The sequence below is a fragment of the Phyllobates terribilis genome, unplaced genomic scaffold, assembly GCF_046119375.1.
Source record: "Phyllobates terribilis strain yellow unplaced genomic scaffold, ASM4611937v1 Scaffold_4__5_contigs__length_816908805, whole genome shotgun sequence".
In the NCBI taxonomy this organism is placed as follows: Eukaryota; Metazoa; Chordata; class Amphibia; order Anura; family Dendrobatidae; genus Phyllobates; species Phyllobates terribilis.
The window spans coordinates 178,671,251-178,695,244 of NW_027362764.1; the positions used below are offsets into that span (position 1 = coordinate 178,671,251).

Genomic DNA, 23,994 nt, shown 5'->3' on the forward strand with positions numbered 1-23,994 from the left:
CTCTGCCTCCTTTTTATTAAAGACGTCCGCATAAGACCAATAGGGAACCGGAAGACCAGGTAGATTGGCTGGGGTAGGAGAAGGACAGACGGGATGGACGGGAACTAAACAAGTCTTATGGCAGTCCTGTCCCCAGCGAAGGACCTCTCCGGTCTGCCAATCAAGCACGGGTGCATGTCTCTGAAGCCAAGGTAGGCCTAGCAAGAGGCCGTGAGAGAGTCCAGGCAGAACATGAAAGAAGATGCTCTCAGAGTGCAGCATTCCTACCTGCAGGGTTATGGATTCGGTGATGAGTTGGATGGGATGTGGTAAGAGGCCCCCATCCACGGCAGCAACAGATAAGGGTACTGCCAGAGGTTTGGTGGGAATGCGGTATTTCTCTACCAGGGACTGAGAAATGAGATTTCCGGCAGCTTCAGAGTCAAGTTGGACTAGTTCAAAATAACGGTTCTCCCAGCAGATGATAGAGACCGACAGCAACAGAGATGGAGAGGGTTTACTCTTGTCTAGGACGACCTCTCTGAGCGATCCTAGACACAGGCGTTTCCCGACCTCTCTGGGCAGGAACGGATCCGGTGCTCCTTACTGCCACAGTAGAAGCAGCTCCCCACGGCTCGGCGTAACTCTTGACGGGTCTTGACCATCTTGGTCTGGTCGACCTGCATAGGCTCGGGTGAGTGCACCTGGGGAGTAGCGGGAGAAGTGACGGATTTCTGAAAAGTAGGGGCTAGACGTGGAAACCTCCTCTCACGGGTGACCTCTTTGGCGCGTTCCTGGAACCGGATGTCAATCCGGGTGGCAAGAGTTATTAAGTCGTCGAGAGTGGTAGGAATGTCCCGACCGGCGAGTTCATCTTTAATACGGCCGGACAGACCCTCCCAGAAGACGGACACCAGGGCGTCGTTATCCCAGGCCAGCTCCGAAGCAAGGGTACGGAACCGTATGGCATATTGGCCCACGGTGAGATTTCCTTGATGGAGGCGTAGCAGAGATGATGCGGATGAGGTCTTCCGTCCGGGTTCGTCGAACACTTTCCGTAAAGCCGTGAGAAAGGCTGGCAGGTTGGACACCAGGGGGTCTCCTCTCTCCCATAGAGGATTTAGCCAAGCCAGTGCCTCCCCCGTGAGATGGGACATGATGAAGGCTACTTTGGCCCGGTCGGAGATAAACTGGTGGGACAGGAGTTCAAAGTGCCGGGTGCACTGGTTTATGAAGCCCCGAGCTTGAGCGGGGTCGTCTCCGAAGCGAGGAGGTGCAGAAAGCCGGGGTCCGGGGCAGGATGCCATGGTATTGGTGGGCAGCGACGCTGCCGGGCTGCGAGTCATGACACTAGCGGTGGTTGCTGGTGGAGCAGTCAGAGTGTCCAGGCGAGAGTTGACATTCCGCAGATGACTCAGGATGGACTCCTGTTGGGACCTATGACGGGACAGTTCATGACATAGGTCCGAGAGCAAGGGAGCTTGGGTGCCACCGGGTTCCATGGCCCGAGCAAACTGTAACGGGTCTGGGAGGTGGAACCTCTGAGCTACGATACAAAGGGGCAGTCCTTGTAAGGAAGCGGGTGGCTCCCAGGGTAGGCGGGCAGGTAGTCACGGCAAGTGACTGGGACAGTCTCTGGGTAGAAGGGCAGGAGATCACGGCAAGTGACGGGGACAGACTCTGGGTAGAAGGGCAAGAGGTCACAGCAAGTGACGGGGACAGTCTCTGGGTAGGGGGGCAGGAGGTCACGGCAAGTGACGGGAACAGTCTCTTGACAGGCGGGTGGTCACGGCAGGTGACGGCGAAGCCTCCAGATAGGCTAGCAGGCGGGTAGCAGGTGGACGCTCCCAGGTGAGCGGGCAAGAGTCTCTGGACAGGCAGGTGGTCACAGCAAGTGACGGCAGGGCCTCCAGGTAGGCTAGCAGGCAGGTAGCAGGCGGACGTTCCCAGGTGAGCAGGCAAGAGTCTCTGAACAGGCAGGTGGTCGCGGCAGGTGACGGCAGAGCCTCCAGGTAGGCTAACAGGTGGGTAGCAGGCGGACGCTCCCAGGTGAGCGGGTAAGAGTCTCTGGACAGGCAGGTGGTAACAGCACGTGACGGCAGAGCCTCCAGGTAGGCTAGCAGGCAGGTAGCAGGCGGACGCTCCCAGGTGAGCGGGTAAGAGTCTCTGGAAAGGCAGGTGGTCACAGCACGTGACGGCAGAGCCTCCAGGTAGGCTAGCAGGCAGGTAGCAGATGAGCGCTCCCAGGTGAGCGGGCAATATGATCCAGAGACAGACTGCCAGGGCTGGTAGGCAGACTGTCGGACCGCAGGAATGCAAGTAGATAGACAAGTATCAGGCAGGTATCAAGCAGGAATCTGGCAGGTAACTGGCAGGTAACTGGTAATGGGGCCTGAGGGCTGAAGCAGAGTGATAGACTATGCAACAACATTGCTCGGGCACCTCCATTTTGGAGGAAGTGCCTTATATATGGAGAGGTCCTCCGGCCATTGGCCGGGGACTCCTTAAGATGGCGCGCGCGGCCCCTTTAAGAGAGGGGGAGCGCGCGCGCCCTAAGCACAGTGGCCGGGAAGCAGCACGCGCTGCCAGCAGAGCGGGAGGAGGACGCCGGGCACGGAGCTGAGAGGTGAGGGGAACAGCGTCCCTGCCTAGCAGGAGGCAGGGACACCGACGCTACACATTTCATCATGGGTAAAAATAGTGAACTGTCTCAGACCTTCAAAACCTGATGTCATTGGTTACAGAACTATTTCTAAACTACTGAAGGTCCCAGTAAGCACTGTTGGGGCCATAATCTGGAAGTGGAAAGAACATAATTTCATAATAAACTGACCATGACCATCTGCGTCCCACAAGATTTTAGACAGAGGAGTGAAAAGAATTATCAGAAGAGTTGTCCAAGAGCCATGGACCACCTGTGGAGAGCTAAATAAAGACCTGGAACCAGCAGATAAAATTGTTTAAAAGAAAACTGTAAGTAATGTACTCAACTTCCATGGCCTGTATGCACGCTCACTACACCAGACTCCATTGCTGAACAAAAAAAATGTTCAATGCTTTTAAAGTTTGCTCAACAACATTTAGGCAAGCCTGTGAAATACAGATAACGCCAAAATTGAACTCTTTGGATGCTAAATTACACCATGTTTGTAGGCCAAAAGGCACTGCATATAGCCCCCACAACACCATACCAACAGTAAATTTTGGAGGTGAGAACACCATGGTGTGGGGCTTTTTTTCAGTATACGGCACTAGCAAACTAGAAAGGAAAGAAGGACGAATAAACAAATGTACAAAGACATTCTAGATAAAAATCTGCTGTCATCTACCGGGATGATTAAAATGAAATGAGGGTGGACATTCCAGCAAGACAATGATCCTAAACACACAGCCAAGGCAACTCTCAAATGGGTTCAGAGAAAGAAAATAAAGCTGCTAGAATGGCCCAGCCAATCACGTTACCTGAATCTAATAGAAAATTTATAGAAGGAACTAAAGCTCAGAGTTCATAGAAGGAGCCCACAAAACATTCAGGATTTGAAGAGTGTTTGTGTTTAAGAATTGGCCAAAATTACAGCTGAGCAATGTGTTCGACAAGTTTCTCCATACAGGAGGCATCTTGGAGCTGTCATCATCAACAAAGAGTTTTGTACTAAGTATTAATTAAATAAAATTAAATAAATTTCAGTCGACATGTTCAATACATTTTCCCCATGTCATTTTTTTAATTACACCTCACTTAACTTCATCCATGGTATGATTTCTTTGCCTCCGTGGATTGGATGGATTATTACCAACATCTGGTGAGAATTTCATGTCACCTTTACAAATATATTTACTTAGAAAATTGGTGACATGTTCAATACTTATTTCACCTATTGTATATATCTTTATATACATAGATATATATATACAGTGGGTGTATATATCATACATGCAGCAGGTGAAATAAGTATTGAACACGTCACCAATTTTCTAAGTAAAAGTATTTCTAAAGGTGCTATTGACATGAAATTCTCCCCAGATGTCGGTATCAACCCATCCAATCCACACTGGCTAACAAAATATATATATATTCACCCCTCTGTTCAGGTCTCTGCTCAGTCCTCTCATGCCCTTAGGCATAGTGGGCCCCCTCTTCCCATTGTGTCTGCACCCATAACCTCCACTCGCTCCCTATACTGTGTCCGCATACATTCTCCCCCCTTTGCTCCCCATTCTGCATTCTCACCCATTCTCCTCATTCTGTGCCCTCACCAATCCCCCCACTCACCATACTGTGTCTGCACCCATCCCTCTCATACATTCCCCCTCACTCCTCACACTGTGTCTGCATCCCCCCCACTCACCATACTGTGTCTGCACCCATCCCCATACCATTTGCTCATACATGCCCTCCTTCTTCCCCCCTCGCTTCTCATTTTGTGTCTTCAAATTTCTCCCAATCCCCATATTGTGTCTGCGCATGTTCCTTTCTTGCTCCCCAAACGAGTGTTCTCAAATCTCCCCCGTTACACTAAATCTCCCCGACCCCTTCCCCATTACACTAAATCTCCCCCCATACACTAAATACCCTAATCTCAAATCCCCCCCACTCACATTGAATACCCCATCCCAAATCTCCCTCTACATACTAAATACCCCCCATCCTAAATTACTCCCACACAAGCATTGAATATCCCGATCTCAAATTTCCCCCACACTATAAATAACCCCATCCCAAATCTCACCCCACACACTAAATACCCCCATCCTAAATTCCCCCATGTTACATTGAATCTTCGGTGTCTTCAGCTCCAGTGTGGAGCACTTACCACCAATGCACACTTCAATCTGCAGCCGTGCCAACGAATGACGTCAGTAGCATAATCACAAGACCTGATCACGCTGCTGACGTCATTCTGACCTGGTGGTCAGAGCTTCAGTTATACTTGCGTCGGAAGGACGCGAGTATAATTGATCACTAGGAACCGGCGTGCTGCACTTTCTGTGAGCCGGCTGCCAGCTCAAAAAATGGCCAGCTCCCAGTCGGGGGGGGGGGCACAGAATGCAGCCACTGGGAGAGACACTTAGGACCACCATATTGCCCCCCTGCTGGCTGAGCCTGGGGTACATGCCCCGGGCTGCACTCCCCTAGATACGCCTCTTAAGAGAGCACTGTAATAGATGCTTCAGGGTAGGTAAGTATAATTTTCTTTTATTATTTTAATTTATTTATTAATTTTTGCATCTTAAATATTCTTTTAGACATTTTTTGAAAAAAAAAAATCTGAAAAAAAATCCACACAATGTGTTGTGGATTTGTCTTGCAGATTTTCCAATGGCATTATCTGAAATGCAATCCACTAGATAAAGAACTGACAGACATGCTGCTACAGAAAAGTGGTAGACATTTTTCAATGAAGACTATTTAGAAAGATATATAACTTTGCATTTAGTAAAAAAAATATATAATAAAAAAATATTCTATGCAAAGGTATACATAGTATTTACTCTTCCTTTACTGCAGACAATACACAACAGGGAATTCTTTGCTCCTGCCAATTGTTACACAGTAACTGAATACAGGGATATGTGGGGGTGCTAATTTTGTTTAAGGTAGTCTTAATTCTGCAAATGTTGACTGAAAAGGTGCTAGTGTTTTGTTACATTAAACCATATGTCAAATCCTGTAAATATTAGTTTGGCTTTAAGATATGTATAACTTTATGATTTTTAAGTAATTTTGTTGCAGTATGCAATTATTTGTAATTGAATCTGATTGCCTAATCTAATAAGTATTAATGTATGGTACTAAACAAGTGGTTGATTACATTTATATATATATATTTTTTTTTTTATTATATATTATCAATTATAATTTGCAGTGGAAGCTGAGTATACTATCAATGAATTAAACTATTTGCATTAGACTCAGTAAACCTGCAAGAATATAACAGTCATGTAATTCTGAATATTGCATATTTCCTCTACATCATATCATGAGTTAACAAAGAAAAAAATAAATTAACCAAACTTTGTCTTTCAGCAACAAGCTATTTTATTGTTATTTCTTGTGATTACTGAATAATTTGATGACAGTTTATAGTGTAATTGTGGTACACTTATTGACTCAGCTGTTAGTCATTTAGGTTGCAAGGTGGGAGTAAAATATGTGCACAATATAATGATTCATGTGGTTGAAAATGTTTAATGGTATATGACAAAACCTACGCTAAAAACAATGAATAGATCACCTGCAGTAAGTAAATAAGTATTACTAATACATGTTAAAAACATAGGGTACTTAGTTGACACCATTTTGATCAAAAGAAAGCCATCCCATGCGACAAGGCGTCCCCAGTTAAGATGGTGCCTAACTCTAGTGACTCATCTCGCTATGTGCCAGTAGGTCTCAATATAGACGGGGCAGAACAGGACCTGAGCCTGACTGTGCTTTACCCCTGATTGTGGAAAGCTAAATAGACTAGTTATACAGCCCAAAGTGGAGAGACCCCTCCTCCAAATGTACCAAGTGCACAAATTTAAAGCAAAACTGAAATTGATGGCCAGCACACCTATTAGAATAAATGCAATGTTTAGGTGCATGTTCTCACTGTGGCCATTAACAGGCATAATATAGAATAAAAACAATGAATAGATACCCTGCTGTAAATAGTAACAGTATATTTAAATAACATAGGGTACTTAGTTGACACCATTTTGATCATAAGAGCATAAAATCCATCCCACTACAATATGGTGTTCCTAATCAGGATAATTCCTACTCTAGTGACTGCAGCTGACTGCAGGGTATAAATTCATTGTTTTATTCTAGGTTTTGTCTGTTAATGGCCGCATTGTGAATGTGTACCTGCACATTTCACTTCTACTAACAGGTATGCTGGACTATGATTTCAGTTTTGCTATAATAGTTCAAAGTTTACAGAACAAACTCCATTGCTTTTATTTACAATCTTTCCATGCGTTTTCTAAAAGCCTTTGATCACAATATTACTTTCACATATTTTAAGAATATGTATTTCACTGTTAAAATGAAATAAGGCTGGCCATATAGATTAGATGGGCTGTTGGCCGAATACTGCTTCAGCCAAACATTCAGCCGACAGCCATCTCAGCCAACACTGCCATATACGGAAGCGCTCGCTCCTGACACATTAGCCAGTATCTTATCTCAGGAAGAACAACGCGGTTAGCAGTCCGAAATCAGACATGCATGATTGGCATCTCTCCCTATCATCAGTTGGTTGGCATCCCCATACACATTAGACCATTGGCCGAACTCATCCAATGGTTAGTTCGAGTTCAGCCAACATTAGACTAATGTGTTTGAGGGCTTCAGCTTTTATTAATACATAACACTGGTATAATTTTGGTAAATTGCTGACCTTTTTTAGAGACTTACACATTATGCATCTACGTTTAAAGATCTCCTTTTAAATACATTACATGCAAATCTGTTACTGAAGAGAACATAAAATAATTATAATTGGTTGAATAAATATGAATATTAGTGAACAGAAAACTAAACTAAAATGTATAAAATATTTAACTATTGCATACTACAATAAAAATAAGTTAGTGATTAGTGCATGTGCTGAAATTCTAATTCGGCAGTTGTCTCATATTTGGCCAGTTGATTTGACTTGTAGTAAAATTAAAGTTTGCTCCTACCTATAAACCTAAAAATTTGATTTGCATCAAAGTTATTTGATGCAAATTGCATGTTCCTTGCTATGCTCTGGGGTTTCTCCAGAACACAGAAAATATTACATGTGGGGTTAAAAAAATACTTGCCTTGCTGTTAATCTGTCCTGATACTGCAGAATATTTTGGATCCTTTACACAGCTTCCTCTGGCACCACAAGCGTGTGACAAGACATCCTCTTATTCTCGTTTGGCATCTTGACTGTCTTCATGACTTAAGTCTCTAGTCAATGCCTTGGAAAATGAAAGTTGTGATATCCTGACATCATGAGGCACATCATAGTGATAGAGTTCTACATATGTAGAGGGCATCACATACACGTGCCGGAATGACCTGCAAAGAGGATTGGATTGGTGGATGCAGCAGAGAGACAGAAGAGCAAAGAGTATTTTTTTTAAACCTTTTTCTGTCCCTCTTTAAATCAAAAATTTTTTTTATGAATTTACACAAAGTGAATTACAGATAATTAGGATTCAGGAGAATCCAAATTTTATATTAAATGAAAGGCAAATTCAATTCACCTAGAAATGAGATTATTAAGGTTCTCATAGGATCTTTTCAATATGGAACCCATATACTTTTATTTAGCTCTGTCACCTTAGAATTCATTCAGACAAAACTGTTTTTTTAACTGTTAGATTTCTTATAAAGTTAAAAGAAATGTGGCATGTTCCATTGGCTGACTTATTACAGAAGTATTCCAACTCTAGTATCATAGATTTTAGTGAGCAAAGTTTAATATGGTGCAGACTAGTGTTCCATAGTACAGATTTAAAGAGACTCCATGTACTACTGATGCAACATTTCAAAATAGAAAGTACATGCCAAGATATCTTGATGTGGAAAACTGGTATTCGACACATAACTCGACATGTTCAATAGCTTGTAGTGTTAGAGTATGTGCAAAAAAATAATTTTTAGGAGTCTTTTAGAAGTGGTCCATTCCAAAGATACCTAAAAAAGGCACTAAAAAAATGCTCAAAATACTCTGCCTACAATTTCTATTGCAAAAATGACTTGATGGTCAAATATTCAGTCTTTTGAGCGTTTTCTTCACTTCAGATTTTGAAAAACACATGGGGGGAGAAAAGAAAGTGAATGACACTTCTTTCAAGGTTCTGCTGGTGAAAAATGCTCCAAACTAAGCACTGTACAATAAAATGGCTGAAAAAATAGTTTCAGGAAAAAAACTCTCCAAAACCTTTTCAAAAACTCTTCAAAACCACTTCAGGAAATGCTCCAAAAACTCTCCAAAGAAAGAGTGTTTCCTGGAGCAGTGTTACCACTAGAAAACTTGTCATATTTTGATCAGCACAAAAAAACCCTTTGCGTGTACATATCCTTATGTGTCCAATAGTTTTTCTGCATTTAGATATATGGCATAGTTAGTGCAATGTGTGACTGATAAAGAATGCTACATGACATGTATGTGGCTCCATACAGAGTATGTGGCTAACATTGGTCAATGTGTTTGAATTAAAATTTTTATTTTCATGTGTAAAATGTTTATTTACTTGTTTATTTAAAAGTTTTCTTTATACAATTCACCACTTTTAAGTATATGTTCTTCATCATATTATATGTGATACCTGTCTTTTTTTCCCTCTTCTTTTCTTTGCCAAGCAGATATTATTTTAAATTTCCGAACAACCTATGTCAGCAAGTCGGGCCAAGTTATATTTAAAGCAAGATCTATTTGTATCCACTATGTTACAACTTGGTTCGTCATTGATTTAATTGCTGCTCTTCCCTTTGATCTCCTTTATGCTTTTAATGTCACTGTGGTAAGTAATTTACATATTTTTTTTGCTTGAACTAAACACCACCATACAGGATAATGATCCTTGATTATTTTTGTGAGGTATATGAATTTGTATATACTGTATATATATAATTTATACTTATGTTCTTAGTTCCATTTTTAATATTGCTTCAGAAATTAAAATATTGCTCTGTTTCTATTTACATATAGTCCACTATAGTTCTTTTCCTATCTTCAAGTACAATTTGACACTTACTAATTCTTCACTTTATCTTCTCCCTTTCACCATACCTTTAGATGCATACCCATACCTTTTATGTTTGTATCTTGTTACCCTAGGTGGCCTTTGAATCAGCTACATTTTATACATTCGGGATTTAAAATTTGCTGCTTGTGGTATCATATTCTGAATTTACTTCTCTAAGCATTTGAATCCCAAATCCCAGATACAATACACATTGCTGTTAAGTATTAGTACCACATTAACATATTTTTTAACCCGGCAATATTTTTATTGCTTAAGCTTCAAGCAGCATATATTTTAATACATTTTTTAAGGGCAATTTGACTTACAGATGTAGTTAGTCTAGACGTGCAGGTCTGTTTAGCTATAATTATTGTCGCATCAGAAAGTAAAAAAATGCACATTATAAATTACAAAATTAATATGGAAGTAGAATTATTTTTTGTATGCAGTTTAGCATGTTTAAGCTATTTTCTTATACATTAATATTTAGAGCACGGAAAAAATATATTTTTAATGTGTATCTATTTTGTAAGACTTTCTGTGTAGATTATTAATGATTTACAATTTTTTTTTACTCTGTCACTTCAGCACTCATTGAAACATTAATTTTCTGCACAGTGTTTATTGCATGCTTTTTACTGCACAAAAGTGTTATTCATTTATTTAAATACTGTTTTGTTCTTTAGGGGATGTTCTGGCAACATATACCAATTCTGATTTTATATTTGACTTTTTACACAACTTGCTATTTTTTCCTGTGTATTAAAATTTATACAGGATATAGTATTAATGTTACATTTTATATAATCTGTAAATGAGTTATAATATGCTGTCAATCATGCTGATCACCTTCTACAACCCCATTTCCCAAAAAGTTGCTACTGTGTAAAATGTAAAGAAATCAAGAATGCAATAATTTGGACATTTCTCATAGCCATATTTTATTCATAACAGAATATAGAACACAGATCAGAAGACGAAAGTTACATAATTTTCCATTTCACTTGAAATATTCATTTAGAATTTGATGTGAGTAACACATCTCAAAATAGTTTCTACAGGATCATGTCTACCATTGTGTAGCATCACCTCTTTTTGCAACAGTTTGCTGTAAATGTCTGGAAATGAGGAGACTAATGATTAGAAGAGCAATCTGCGGAGGATGGAGTTTGCATCTAATTTTTGAAATTCAGGCAAATTCAAACACTTTAAGATTTAATTGAATTAATTGAAAAAAAACCCCTTGCCCAGTATCATTTCCTACACTGCTGAAACATTGGAAAACCATAATTCCAATTAGTGGATTATCATAGCTTGTCCAGTGGTAGTCAGTACTTTGGCCATCACAGATCAGCGGTTCCCAGTGGAGAACAATTTGTATATCAGTTGTTTTCTATCTCCCCAGTCACTGAGCAAGTCTCTATCTTCTTAAGAGTGTTAGCTCTTATGGTCAGGAGAGCCCTCTCTCTCCTGTCAAGTGTAAGATGCTATCATCAGCGAAGTCCGAGAGAGAGAGAGAGAGAGTTTAAGCTCTTATGACCAGCTGGGTTCTCTCTCTTTACTCTCCCCAAAGTGTATTTTCTGAGCAATTATAAGCTTTTCAGTATTGAACTTTGCACAAATTTATTCACGTGAATCAAATTGAGCAAAGCCAGCAAATTCGAATTTAAATGATCTGCTCATGTTCAGAGGAAACCATTTGCTGGAGTTTTGGGAGAGCAATGTTGTTTCAATCTTGTCTGATGTATGATTCTAGCTGCTTAACAGTCCTGGGTCTTTTTTTTCTGATGTTTCTGTTTCATAATGCAATGCAACAAATATTTTTTATTAGTGAAATGTCTAGACTACTGGCTGCCATTTCATCATCTGAACTCTGCTGTTGTGATGGATGCAGTATGTAGTTCAGCATTGTCTTGCTGAAATATGTAAGGTCTTCCTTGAAATAAACATTGTTGGGATGGAAACATATATTGTTCTAAAACATCTATATAATGCTCCGAATTGACAGCGCCTTGTGGAAAAATGTAACCCCAAACTATCAGAATTACAGGCTTTTGAACTTTGCACTAATAACAAGCTGGATGGTCCTATCCTCTTTAGTCCACAGAACACCGCATCCGTGGTTTCCATAAAAAAAAAATTCAAAATCTTGATTCATCCAATCAAAAACAGTTTTCCATTTTACTTCAGTCCATTTTAAATGATCTTTGACCCAGAGATGGCAGTATTCCTGCATTGTGTTGATATATTGCTTCTTTGCATTATAGAATTTTCACTTGCATTTGGGAAATGCATAGCAATCAGTGTTCACAGACAATTAATTCTATATGTACTCCTGAGCCAGTTGTTCACAAATTGGTGAACAACTGACCATCTTTGATTCTGAGAGACTCGGCCTCCCTAACATTCTATTTTTATACACAGTCATAACACATAGTTGTAAATTCAACCTCCAGCTGTTTTTCCTTAGTACCACTTACTTTTCCAGCTTTTTGTTAATCCTGTCCCAATTTTTTAAGATGTGTTGCAAACATCAATTTCCAAATGAGTTAACTTTTTCAAGCAAAATGGAAAAATGTCTAATTTTCAACTTCTGATATCAGTTCTATGTTCCGTTTTGAATAAAATATGGCTATAAGAGATTTCCAAACCATTGAATTTTTGTCTTCTTTACATTTTTCACAATGTACCAAGTTTTTTGGAATTGGGGTAATAGTTACTAAATATCATTGTCTAAAACCCAAATAATTAAAAGCCAGTATGCACTTTAATGAAATTAAAAATATCATCATTATTACTTTTTTGGAAGCAGAAATCAACAGTGTCAAATACTATGTAGTTATTGACAGTGAAAATACGAAATAAAAGAGTTATCCTATTTATTTTTAGTAGTTGGAGGTCCTCGTAGCTCAGAGATGACTATCTATCAGCAGAGAGCAAGAGACTCCTTGCCCTTGGATGACTACCAATGAGCAGAGAGCAAGAGTCCTCCCACGTGCAAGGACAAGGCAACCGATTAAACTTAATGGAGAGGTGGCTTGAACGAAGCCAACTCTCCAAAAAGTATGTGACTGATTGCATCCTGTAAGAACTGTCCTCTATTTTAATGATAGGTGGGATTACGCAAAGTGGACTTGCATCTGTGAGATAATTATGGCATATTCTGAGGGAAACCACTTTTTCACAGACATAGGAATGTAATAGTATAGCTTTTTCTGCTTAGAAGCAAAAGCTAAGCAAGATGTAAATTATCACTTCAACTGCTCTTTAAATCACATTTATGTATAGCAATCTTTGCATTCAGTTTTAAGAATTATGGAACTTTTTTATCAGGCATGTTTTATGCTGAGGTCAGCATTGTGATAAGCGAGGGTTAAAGGTCTTTAAGTTTCGTAAAAATATGTGGATAAGGTAAACACCAGTTTGTAGTTAGTAATAAAGTGTATCATTTGAATAATTTCATATATTGCCAAAATTTAAATGCTAAATTCTACTTTTTTAGAGGTACCCTACCAAAAAGTTCAACTCCAATGACTTAGCGTTAAACCGGGTGCGCAAGAACCAAAATTTTTCATGCTCTACAAAATCTTCCTACATTTATTTAATAAATATTTTGTCTATTTTCATATCATAGCCTCATTAGTGGTTTTCAAAATCTCGTAATTTACCTTCATTTAACAAAATTGGTTTGTCAATGTATAGGAAAAATTCACCAGAAATCCAATTATATTCCAATCCAATTTTAATGTTATCTGTATGGTTTGGTAAAAAAAATGGTGAAAATTTCATTATAAAGCTTTGTTTACACAGCAAATGTGATTTTTTTTAAGCCAAAGCAGAATGTGGATAAAAATTATTTAAAGGGTCTTTCCACTTTTAGTAAAGTAGACCTTAAACATTTTTTGTAATGCAAAGTAAAAAAATCTGATAATATTCACTCTCCCCGGTTCCAGTGCTGGCTTTCCACCACTGATCTTGTCTCAGTGTTTGGGTGCAACTGTGACAACAATTTGACAACTCACATTACCACTGTAGTTTATGAGTGAACTCAGTGGCTTAGCCGATATAGACGCTGTGAAACTCCGAGCACAATTATGCTCTTTTGGATATGTGAGCGGTTAACATGACTTAAACTTCTGCAAACAAAAGACTGAGATGGGAATGTTAGGTGTCGGTCTGGTGCTGGATTTGAAATGGGTCCAGGACCTTCTGTGGTCTTCCATTTCAGTCCAGCCAGGGCTGATGCTGCTCAGCATTGCCATCAGCCTCAACGAATAGCTGGTCCGCGAGCACTGTTTATCTTCCAGGTAGTTGTGTCCAGCAATGTTAAGCCTGGGTTGCAGAAGGAGACAGGGCTTGTGGAATCTAAGTTCAGGATTTGCCGAACTGAGCATGTCCGTGACCTGGCGAATCATGATTGGTGGGTTGGCACCCACCTGACCCGGTGACCTGGCACCGCCTGATTGGTCCACGGGTAACGTCACAAATGGCGCATCGGTGGGCAGGGCTTAGTCTTTAAAAGGCCCGCCCACAAACATGGCAACACGCTCAGATCATTTTGCAAGTGTTGCTGTTGTGTGGACGAGTGTATTCCACGTGCTCTCTAGCTGCTCTCTCTGTGACCTGCCGATGCCAGAGTTAGCTCGGCTGATTAGCACAGGTCACTCAGGCAGGCTTTAGATTTGCTTAGGCAGGTAGCTACGTCTTGCAGCCTGGCTCAGCCAAAGGGGTCGCCTAACACCTCGAGCAGCCTGCAGACACCCTGTCCACGGCTATCGCCTGTCAGCCAAGTGGAGTAGTACCCTTCAGTCTGGTGGCACGCCGGCTGGAGGCACGTGTACCCGTCGCGTAGTCCCACACCCATCTTAGCGCCAATCCCTACAGAGTAGCGCCTGTATCGAAGACAGGGCTACTGCTTTCCCTCCGGTCGCACGTCTCCTTGCGGTTCTTGGAGATTGTGTGAACCGATGAAACCCGCTCCGTGTGCATTAACTCGGAGTGGTTCTTCAGTTAAGCAGGTGCTAACTCGGTCACTCTTCTCCCGTGCAGTTAACGGAGATAGAGCGAACCGCTATACCCGTTCCAGTGTGCTGAAACACGGAAGGGTTTAACATTTAAGTTGGTTACTTTACTTTCCACCCGGAAAGTGTTCGGTAGCAGCCCTCCAGACTGCATTGCGGACCCCGAGGTCGGTTGCGTTCCATTTTAATAAAGTTGTCTGCAGCCACCCTCCTAACAGTATCTGAGCACCAGGGTCTTGCCGAACATGGCCGACAACTAACAACTGCAGCGGTATATACAGCAACTGGAGGCCAGACTTAGAACTCTGGAACAAACTGCTCCGGTCGCTGATATCAATGCAGTAGCTTCCCAGGCGGCTACTCTAGCAGCCAACATTATTAACTCGGCTGCAAGTGCTCCATTACCCCTGTTTGCTCTCCCGAAGATATTTTCTGGGGACAGTAAATTCTGTAGGGGTTTTATTAACGTATGCTCCATTCATTTGGAGATGATGGAGGCACGGTTCCCCTCCAAAAGAGCCAAAGTGGGATATATCATTTATTTACTTTCTCACAGGGCTCTGGAGTGGGCTACTCCTCCATGGGAGCGGAACGACCCAGTGGTAGTAAACATGGGTCTTTTTCTTAAGACCCTAAAAAATGTTTTCCTGGGTCCTCAGGTCACGCATGATATGGCTCTTAAGCTTCTTGCGTTGGTCCAGGGTTCGGCCACCGCCAGCCACTCTGCCGTTTAGTTCAGAACCCTAGCGGCTGAACTGGATTGGTCTGAGCGGTCGCTTATTCCGGTGTTCTGGAGGGGTCTGGCTGGGCATATTAAAGATGCTTTATCTACCAGAGAAATTCCAACCTCTCTTGAGGAGTTAATATCTCTTGCTGACCGTATTGACTTGCGTCATGCGGAAGATAAGTTAGAGCTGGAGGTTACTAGACCTCAGCATCTGTTGGCACCAGGCGCCTTTAGACCTAAACCTAAGACTCTCGACCCGGAGCCTGAGGCTATGGATGTATCCCGGACTGAGTCTAGTCCCTCTCGTTCCCGACCCGCACATCTCTTGGAGCACCTCATAAATAAGGGTTCCAAGCAGTCGGTGAAACGAGTAGGCCTTACCACAGTTGGAGGAGGTTTATTTGAGTCCGGGGCTTCTTCCTCCAAATTAGCATACAATGTGACATTGTCCTTTGGTAGATCTACAGTTACTGCCAAGGTGTGGGTGGACTCTGGTGCTGATGGCAATTTTTTATCATCTACATTTGCCCAAAGGCATGCCATCCCTATTGAGCTACTCTCCAGACCAATAAACATTTGTGTTGTCAATGGTTCACTCCTGGATGTGCAAATCACCCATCAGTCGATCCCTCTCTCCATGTCATTCCCTCAGGGCCACCGGGAGGTTATCTCATTTCTTATTATTCCCGGTGGATTAGACGAGGTGTTACTGGGTCTCCCCTGGTTACGTTGTCATACTCCACACATTGACTGGAAGACGGGGAGAATTTCATCCTGGAGTGAGAATTGTGCATCTCAGTGTTTAGTCAAAGTCACCCGGAGGGTAGTCTCTGATCCTCCTATCATTGCGACATCCGGTACAGATTCCTTGTCTGTTTCCAGGACCCGGGTCTTGTCAGATTATGTCGCAAAGAACTCTCAGGAGGAGAGGGTGGCTGCAGTGTCCTCCAACCCGGTTCCGTCGGGGAGGACGTTTGTTTCCCCTAATCTACGGAGTATGGTGCTCTCCTGGGCTCATGCCCCTAAGTCCGAAGCTTACCTGGGGGTCAAACGTACCACTAGGTCCCTTCAACGGTCCTATTGGTGGTCCCGGTGGCGCCAGGACGCCAAGGACTTTGTTCTCGCGTGTCCCGTCTGTGCGAGAGATAAATCTTTTCGCCAGAGACCGGCGGGTCCTTTTTCCCTGTCACCCATGAAGGATCCCACACATAGAGAACCAGTTGTCACCTCTTGCCATCCTGCTTCCCGTCTTAAAAGAGGGTACCCTGTACACCGGAGGGGTCACTGTTTCGTGAATCCTCTCTGTGACCCGTTGGACCACATCCTTGTCTCTCGGCTTATGGAGGAAAATGAGCATCAAGTGGAGGGGGATGTTAGAGGGGGGGATAATGTTAGGTGTCGGTCTGGTGCTGGATTTGAAATGGGTCCAGGACCTTCTGTGGTCTCCCATTTCTGTCCAGCCAGGGCTGATGCTGCTCAGCATCACCGTCAGCCTCAACGCCTAGCTGGTCCGCGAGCACTGTTTATCTCCCAGGTAGTTGTGCCTAGCAATGTTAAGCCTAGGTTGCAGAAGGAGACAGGGCTTGTGGAATCTAAGTCCAGGATTTGCCGAACTGAGCATGTCCCGGTGACCTGGCACCGCCTGATTGGTCCACGGGTAACGTCACCAATGGCGCATCAGTGGGCAGGGCTTAGTCTTTAAAAGGCCCGCCCACAAACATGGCGACGTGCTCAGATCATTTTGCAAGTGTTGTTGTTGTGTGGACGAGTGTATTCCACGTGCTCTCTAGCTGCTCTCAACGTGACCTGCCGATGCCAGAGTTAGCTTGGCTGATTAGCACAGGTCACTCAGGCAGGATTTAGATTTGCTTAGGCAGGTAGCTATGTCTTGCAGCCTGGCTCAGCCAAAGGGGTCACCTAACACCTCGAGCAGCCTGCAGACACCCTGTCCACGGCTATCTCCTGTCAGCCAAGTGGAGTAGTACCCTTCAGTCCGGTGGCACGCCGGCTGGAGGCACGTGTACCCATCGCGTAGTCACACACGCATCTTAGCGCCAATCCCTAAAGCGTAGCGCCTGTATCGAAGACAGGGCTACTGCTTTCCCTCTGGTCGCACGTCTCCCTGCAGTTCTTGGAGATTGTGTGAATCGCTGAAACCCGCTCCGTGTGCATAAACTCGGAGTGGTTCTTCAGTTAAGTAGGTGCTATCTCGGTCACTCTTCTCCCGTGCAGTTAACGGAGATAGAGCGAACCGCTATACCCGTTCCTGTGTGCTGAAACACGGAAGGGTTTTAACATTTAAGTTGGTTACTTTACTTTCCACCCGGAAAGTGTTCGGCAGCAGCCCTCCAGGCTGCATCGCGGACCCTGGGGTCGGTTGCGTTCCATTTTAATAAAGTTGTCTGCAACCGCCCTCCTAACAGGGAACAACTGCAAAGATCAGGTGCTGGACCAGGGGAGGATGAGTACTATTGGTTTTGTTATGTTACAGCACAGGAAACATTTTAGGTCTACTTTTTTACAAATGGAAAACTTCTTCAAGTTTCAGCATTAATTCTCTGTTTAGCATTATCTCTGTTAAAAATTCTAAATCATATAATTAAAAGACACTGATGATCATTATTCCCCTGCTTCAGTCTTTACTTCTTATTGTAAAAACTTTAAACTGACACTATTAGAACTGCTAAATTAAAATAGGTTATGAATAAAATCAAATTTAAAGCAACTATAACAGGAAACAAGAAAGAAATCAAAGTAATGGTTTTGAAATTATTAATATAAATGATGCCAGAACATCTTTAAAGTACAAAACTATTTTAATAAGTGAATAAAAATGTAGTCATGATTTGTAATATAAATAAACTTTTTTTTAGAAATTAAACTCAACACATTTGAAAAAAAAAAAATTATTTTTCCTTATTTTTTATTTTTTTTTTACAATGCTTCCATTGCTGCCTTCTATCAATGACGTTGGCATATGCCCACAAAAGGACAACCTGGTATGCACCAAGGAATGAATTCCAAATGTTAGTCTTTATCTCTCCACTTTATACTAAAAGGACCTATCATTTTCTTTAAGCATCTGCATCCTGTTCTTACAATCATTAGGGTTGACATTAAGCAATTCAATTTCAAATTTCATTACTTTGTTTTTGGATTCTTTTTCAAAAAATATCTCTCAACTCTAATAACCATTAAACTAAAAATTAAATTATTTTATTTAAATTAAAATAACAGTCTTACATTTTGCACGGCACACCTTTTTACATTTTGTATTTTTTCAATTTTTTTTTAATTATTTTTAAAAATATTTTATCCATGCCATGAACAACATTAATACCTGGGGTAATGCATAGTTATCAGAGATCCTGTTTTGAACTTCTTAAATAAATGTTTTTCAATTATCATAGTTTATATAATATCTACTAATCCATAAATACTAATAAAAAATGTGCTAATATAAAAATAATTAACCATTAATTTTAAATATAATAGTAAAATAAATTATCAGATTATGTTTAAAGTAATAAGATAATTTACTATTATTTTTAACGGTAACTTCAGCTATTTCAATTTGTAAGGAAACCCCAGAGAATATTTATGTCATATAAAGTTATAAATACATCTCTGTCCATATCACTTTACAGTTACCAATGAATACATCAAATATGGAGTTACCCTATGTTTCAAAGTCTGAAAAACTGTATCAAAAATCTACAAAACTATTTTAGTATACGTAAAGCATTTTATATTTAAGTCAAAGTCAGATTGTACTTAAAAAATGTTCTAAACTCAGCTAAATGAAGATAAATAGGCATTTTGTTGTATGTATGCTATTATTTAGTAGCATGTATACAGGCTTTATAGAAGGTTCCAATCATACCTTGTTTTGTCTTTTGGTTTGTTACTCCATTGTTAGTTGCTTCATGTCTCATGTCATTTCTTTATGTTGTTTCTATAACACCTTGTTTGTTCCAAGTTAATTACATACCCCTTTAATTGCAAATGTAAGGCTCTGTTCACATTACTGTCCTGGTTCCCATGGTTTAATTTATAATGGTGTCTGTCACGTTTCTGTCTGGGTTATTGTGTTTTAGATGGCAGGAATAAGGCTATACTTGCATTCAAAGATATCAGAAATAATAATATACTCAGCAAGAACATAGCCTAAGCAATATACAGTATACTTTTAAAATTAATGGTTGAATATACTTTTCAATCAAGGTACAGTTAAATAAAGTCTCAGAATATATATAACAAGTAATCAGTAAATATCAGTAATAACCAAGTTTTTTTTTACTAATATAGGGTATTATTTGTCCATTGTTGAATTTTTTTGTTGTTCGTTGTTTCTATTAAGAGAAAACTTATCAATTTGTTTCGTGTCAATTGACCATTACAATTGTTGTTTTTTGTTGATTTTTCACCACACAGCTAGTGTCAGGATTGTAGAGACACTTGTCTGGAGGGATCACGCAGTCATATCTTAACGTGATTATTGTGATTACTCTGTAGGTTTCTCTTGTTCACCTTTTGAAAACCATCAGATTATTACGGCTACTTCGTCTTCTCCAGAAGTTGGATCGCTATTCCCAACACAGCACTATTGTCCTTACTTTATTAATGTCCATGTTTGCCCTTCTGGCTCATTGGATGGCTTGCATTTGGTATGTCATCGGTAGAATGGAAATGGAAGAAAATAACCCCCTTACTTGGGATATAGGTAAGACTCATTCCAATATAAATGTATCATACCTTCGAATTGATAACTTCATTTAATAACTACACTATTTCAATTCAAACAGAATAAAAGGAATTTGTCATCATCCTCTTTGAGAAAAATAATGGATGTGTTTACAGTACATATGTGCCCGGAACATCTATGCAAGATGACAACATTTCGTACATTTTATATTTTATTAAACTTACAGCTTGTAGTAAACGTATAGCTAAATTTGCTCATTAACACACTGTATTATGGCTTTTTACCAGCACAAATTACTCAAAGTCATATTGTGGCACTGATCAAAGTTTATGAGGCCATCATTTACCTCTGTATGCCTCTAATTACATATGGATGCATGGAACGGGGACTATGTATGACTATGTCTTTTTGCATGATCCTTCAACCCGGTTCTACCAAGTGCATTTCATAAATATATCTATCTTAACTATGCCTAGCACCAGGTATTTTCTATACATTGTAATACTTGGGTGGAATTGCCTTAAATTAGCCCTGTCATTGAAACATGATGATTTTTATGTCACTATAATAATAAGATTAACCATAAATAATGAAAGATAAAGACTATATTAAGTTTAGAACAATAAGAACAAGAAAAACTTTATGCATACATATATAAATATACTGTATATATATTAATTTTTGTTAATTATTGCTGTAAAGACTAAACTTAATGGCACTCATTTATAGCACATTATTGTAGTCAGTGGGCCTCCATAAATTATGCCCTCGGTTTATCATTAGAAATGTGAAGGACATGCCAAATTATTGCAATATCCCTTTCATTCAAATTTTATCATACCTCAAGATCTATGATTTTCATCTTCTGAAGTGATTTTGAAGACTGTAAGTAGAGATTAGCAGATGTAGCATAATTCATATTTGCCAGATCGCATGGAAAATCGATTTGCAGAGAAGTTATTCTCTGAAAATTGAATGTCCCCTCATGCTTTGGGATCTCTCCAGACGTCAGAGCATAATAATTATAGTATGTAAAAAATAAAAAAAACATACATATACTCACCTTATCGTTCACATCTCCAACCTTTCTGCTTCTTTCCACCCCCCAATCAAATCCTTGTCACATCTTCTTATCACCGCTATGAGTGCTGAAATCCTAGGCCACTTCTCACATGTTCAGAACTGTATCAGGCCTCATCTGAGCTGGAAGTACCAGCCTTGCATATTGAGGCCAGGGATTTCAGCTCTTGTGGCAACAGTAAGAAGATGTGATGAGGACCGGACAAGGGACAGTGAAGAGCATTGGGGCCAGAGCAGTTAGTGGTAAGGTGAATATAATTTTTTTGTTTTTAACCTTTTGATGGCCCTTTATGGTTCAGGTAAAAGGTGGCCACCCATCATTTTATGGAATCCGTACAAAAGCTGATTACAAATAAATCTGCATTTTGGTGAATGTAGATTTTTGTAAAGTTTGAGATTTGAGTAGAATTCATTGCCACTCAAATTTATTTGCCCATCTTTAATTGTAAGCACACGATCATATTAAGTCAACTTGTACACCTTACTAAAGCATTTAAAGGCACTAGAGATTAGCAGATCGTTTGAATTCAAATTTGCCAGCTTTATCAAACTTTCCTCCAAATTTTGTTTTGCAGCAAATGAATTTGTGTGGATCTCAATATTGGAAAGGGAATGAGAGAGAGAGGGAGAGAGACATTAAGAGATAAAGCTCACAAAAATAATGCATGTTGTTTCAATAAGATCTATCTTACCTGGTGCAACTGGAAATGGAATCTAGGTCTGTCATAAATATCCCCAGTCATGTGCTCAACCAACACTGTAAAAAGTATGATAATCCGCTTGAAAAACTAGTATGCTATGTTATAGCTTTTAGGCATTATGGGGAAGCCCACTAAGCCGCGCAAAAATTAGCCCCCTCTCTGATGCTTTCCAGTGTGGAAAATAAAGCCAGGCATGTGTTATTTTTTTCTTTTGCGAATCAAATCTCAAAGTGTTTGAATTTGTGTGGAACCGCGAATTTCAGGAAATTTGGCTGGAAATCGATCCTCCGCAGATTGATCTGCTCATTTCTAAAAGCCACCTAAAGTTATTTTAAAAACTTTTGCTGTAACACTGATAAAGGTCTTACCTTTGCAATAAATCAATAACATTTTCTCCGACTAACTGTGATAGAAACAATGGCAAAAGCCAAAGATGAAAAACCACATAGGTTCATAGAAAATTAACACAGTATGTTGAAGGACATAGGGCCTCATTTATCAATTCGGTGTTATAAAATATGTCCATATTGTCTTTAATAATAAACAACACTGCAGCTTCACTTTACCAGATTTGTCCAGGAACTGAAAGCTGAGCTTTGTTTTGCTGAGCATGGCCAATAAGGTCAGGTTTTCTGTTTATAATCACTTATCCTCAATCTACATACTTGCCACTATCAGTCACTAGAAGCAACATTATAAGAAAACTTCATGGATAGGTTTTCATTGAAGTTGAGAAAATGTATTTGAGTGTAATTGAATTCTTCTCAAATTTTACAAAAATCCCTATTCTTCAGAATGCAGATTGTTTTGTAATTTGCTCAGCGTGAATTCAGGAAAATGGCGGCCGGCTGGCCTTAATTTAGTTGAATTGTAGAGGGCCGGCAATAGGTTAAAAAAATTAATACTCAACACATTGCTCACCTCTCTGACCATCTTCACTGGTCACTCTTTCCTTTACAGTCCTCGGCACATCTTTTTACTGCCGCCGCACACAGCATCTTCATGCTAGGTCAAGACTTCACACTACACTGCATTCAGGATTGTTCTGGGCCTAGCCACAGCTTGAAATCCCAGTCTAGAGTGTTTAACTAGGCCTGAGACATCTCTGCATGTGTTTGGAAGGTTACGGTGACATTGCAATGTCATGACATGGGCAGCAACGTTATGATGCACACTCTAGGACAGGACTTCTGGATCCAAGAGCATAATAAGGGACATTCGATTCCTGGATAAAAAATTTGCTGCAACTCAAATTTCTACGTAAAATGAGCCCAATTTGGCAAATTCGGATGCTATCAGATCTGTTCGTTTCTAGTTTCAATGACCATACATTTGGCCCCAAGCTTGAACTTACCTTGTGCAATTCCTAGTTTTAGCTGTGAGATAGTGATCCTGATTAAATGCACATGAATTAGCATAGCAATGTGCCAAAATTATAGAATAGAGTAAGCGTTGGAATAACATTAAAGGGTAACGGGGTGGTTAGTCAGTACTAAAGACCATTATAAACAGGTATATATACATTTGAAGTATGGCATTCCTATTTGACGTTTGGCATTCTGGCCTTCTAGTGAAGAGTAATTAGAAGACAAGAACAATAACTATTTTTTATATGTTTTTATTTAGTTTGTTTCTAAAAGAATATTTTACTGAATCACTTTGAATAATTACTTACAATATTTGATTCTGTAATTCTAGTAAATATCTACCGAGTTGTCTCACATCAGACACTTATGGCATATCCAGAGGATATGTCAGAAATGTCTAATAGTTGCAGGTTTCACCTATCTATAGATCAAGGGTTTCTAGTTTATCCTGCACTAAATGGTGCCCTACTGCAGTGCAAGGAGAATTAGCCGACCATTCACCAACTCTCTCTTTTCTCCATTATGGGACTTCCAAATACAGCCAATCACACTTAGTTAACTTCATTCGGATCTACTATATCAATGAATGGAGAGACTCGATGCATATGCCACCACTTTTCTTATCACTGCTGCTGAGCACCAGCTAATTGCAAAGATGGTAACAAATTGCAAGCTTTCGAGACTACTCAGGCCTCTT

The 23,994-nt window shown here is 40.4% G+C and overlaps 1 protein-coding gene across 1 annotated transcript in view; it reads left to right on the top strand.

Moving 5' to 3' along the window:
• KCNH8 (potassium voltage-gated channel subfamily H member 8) overlaps nucleotides 1–23,994 on the top strand; it is a 715,304-nt gene that overhangs the window by 461,380 nt on the left and 229,930 nt on the right. Inside the window, exons 6-7 of the mRNA XM_073677958.1 lie at nucleotides 9,314–9,471; nucleotides 19,960–20,167. Of these exons, the coding sequence (XP_073534059.1) occupies nucleotides 9,314–9,471; nucleotides 19,960–20,167 (366 nt within the window). The remainder of the gene's footprint in view (nucleotides 1–9,313; nucleotides 9,472–19,959; nucleotides 20,168–23,994) is intronic.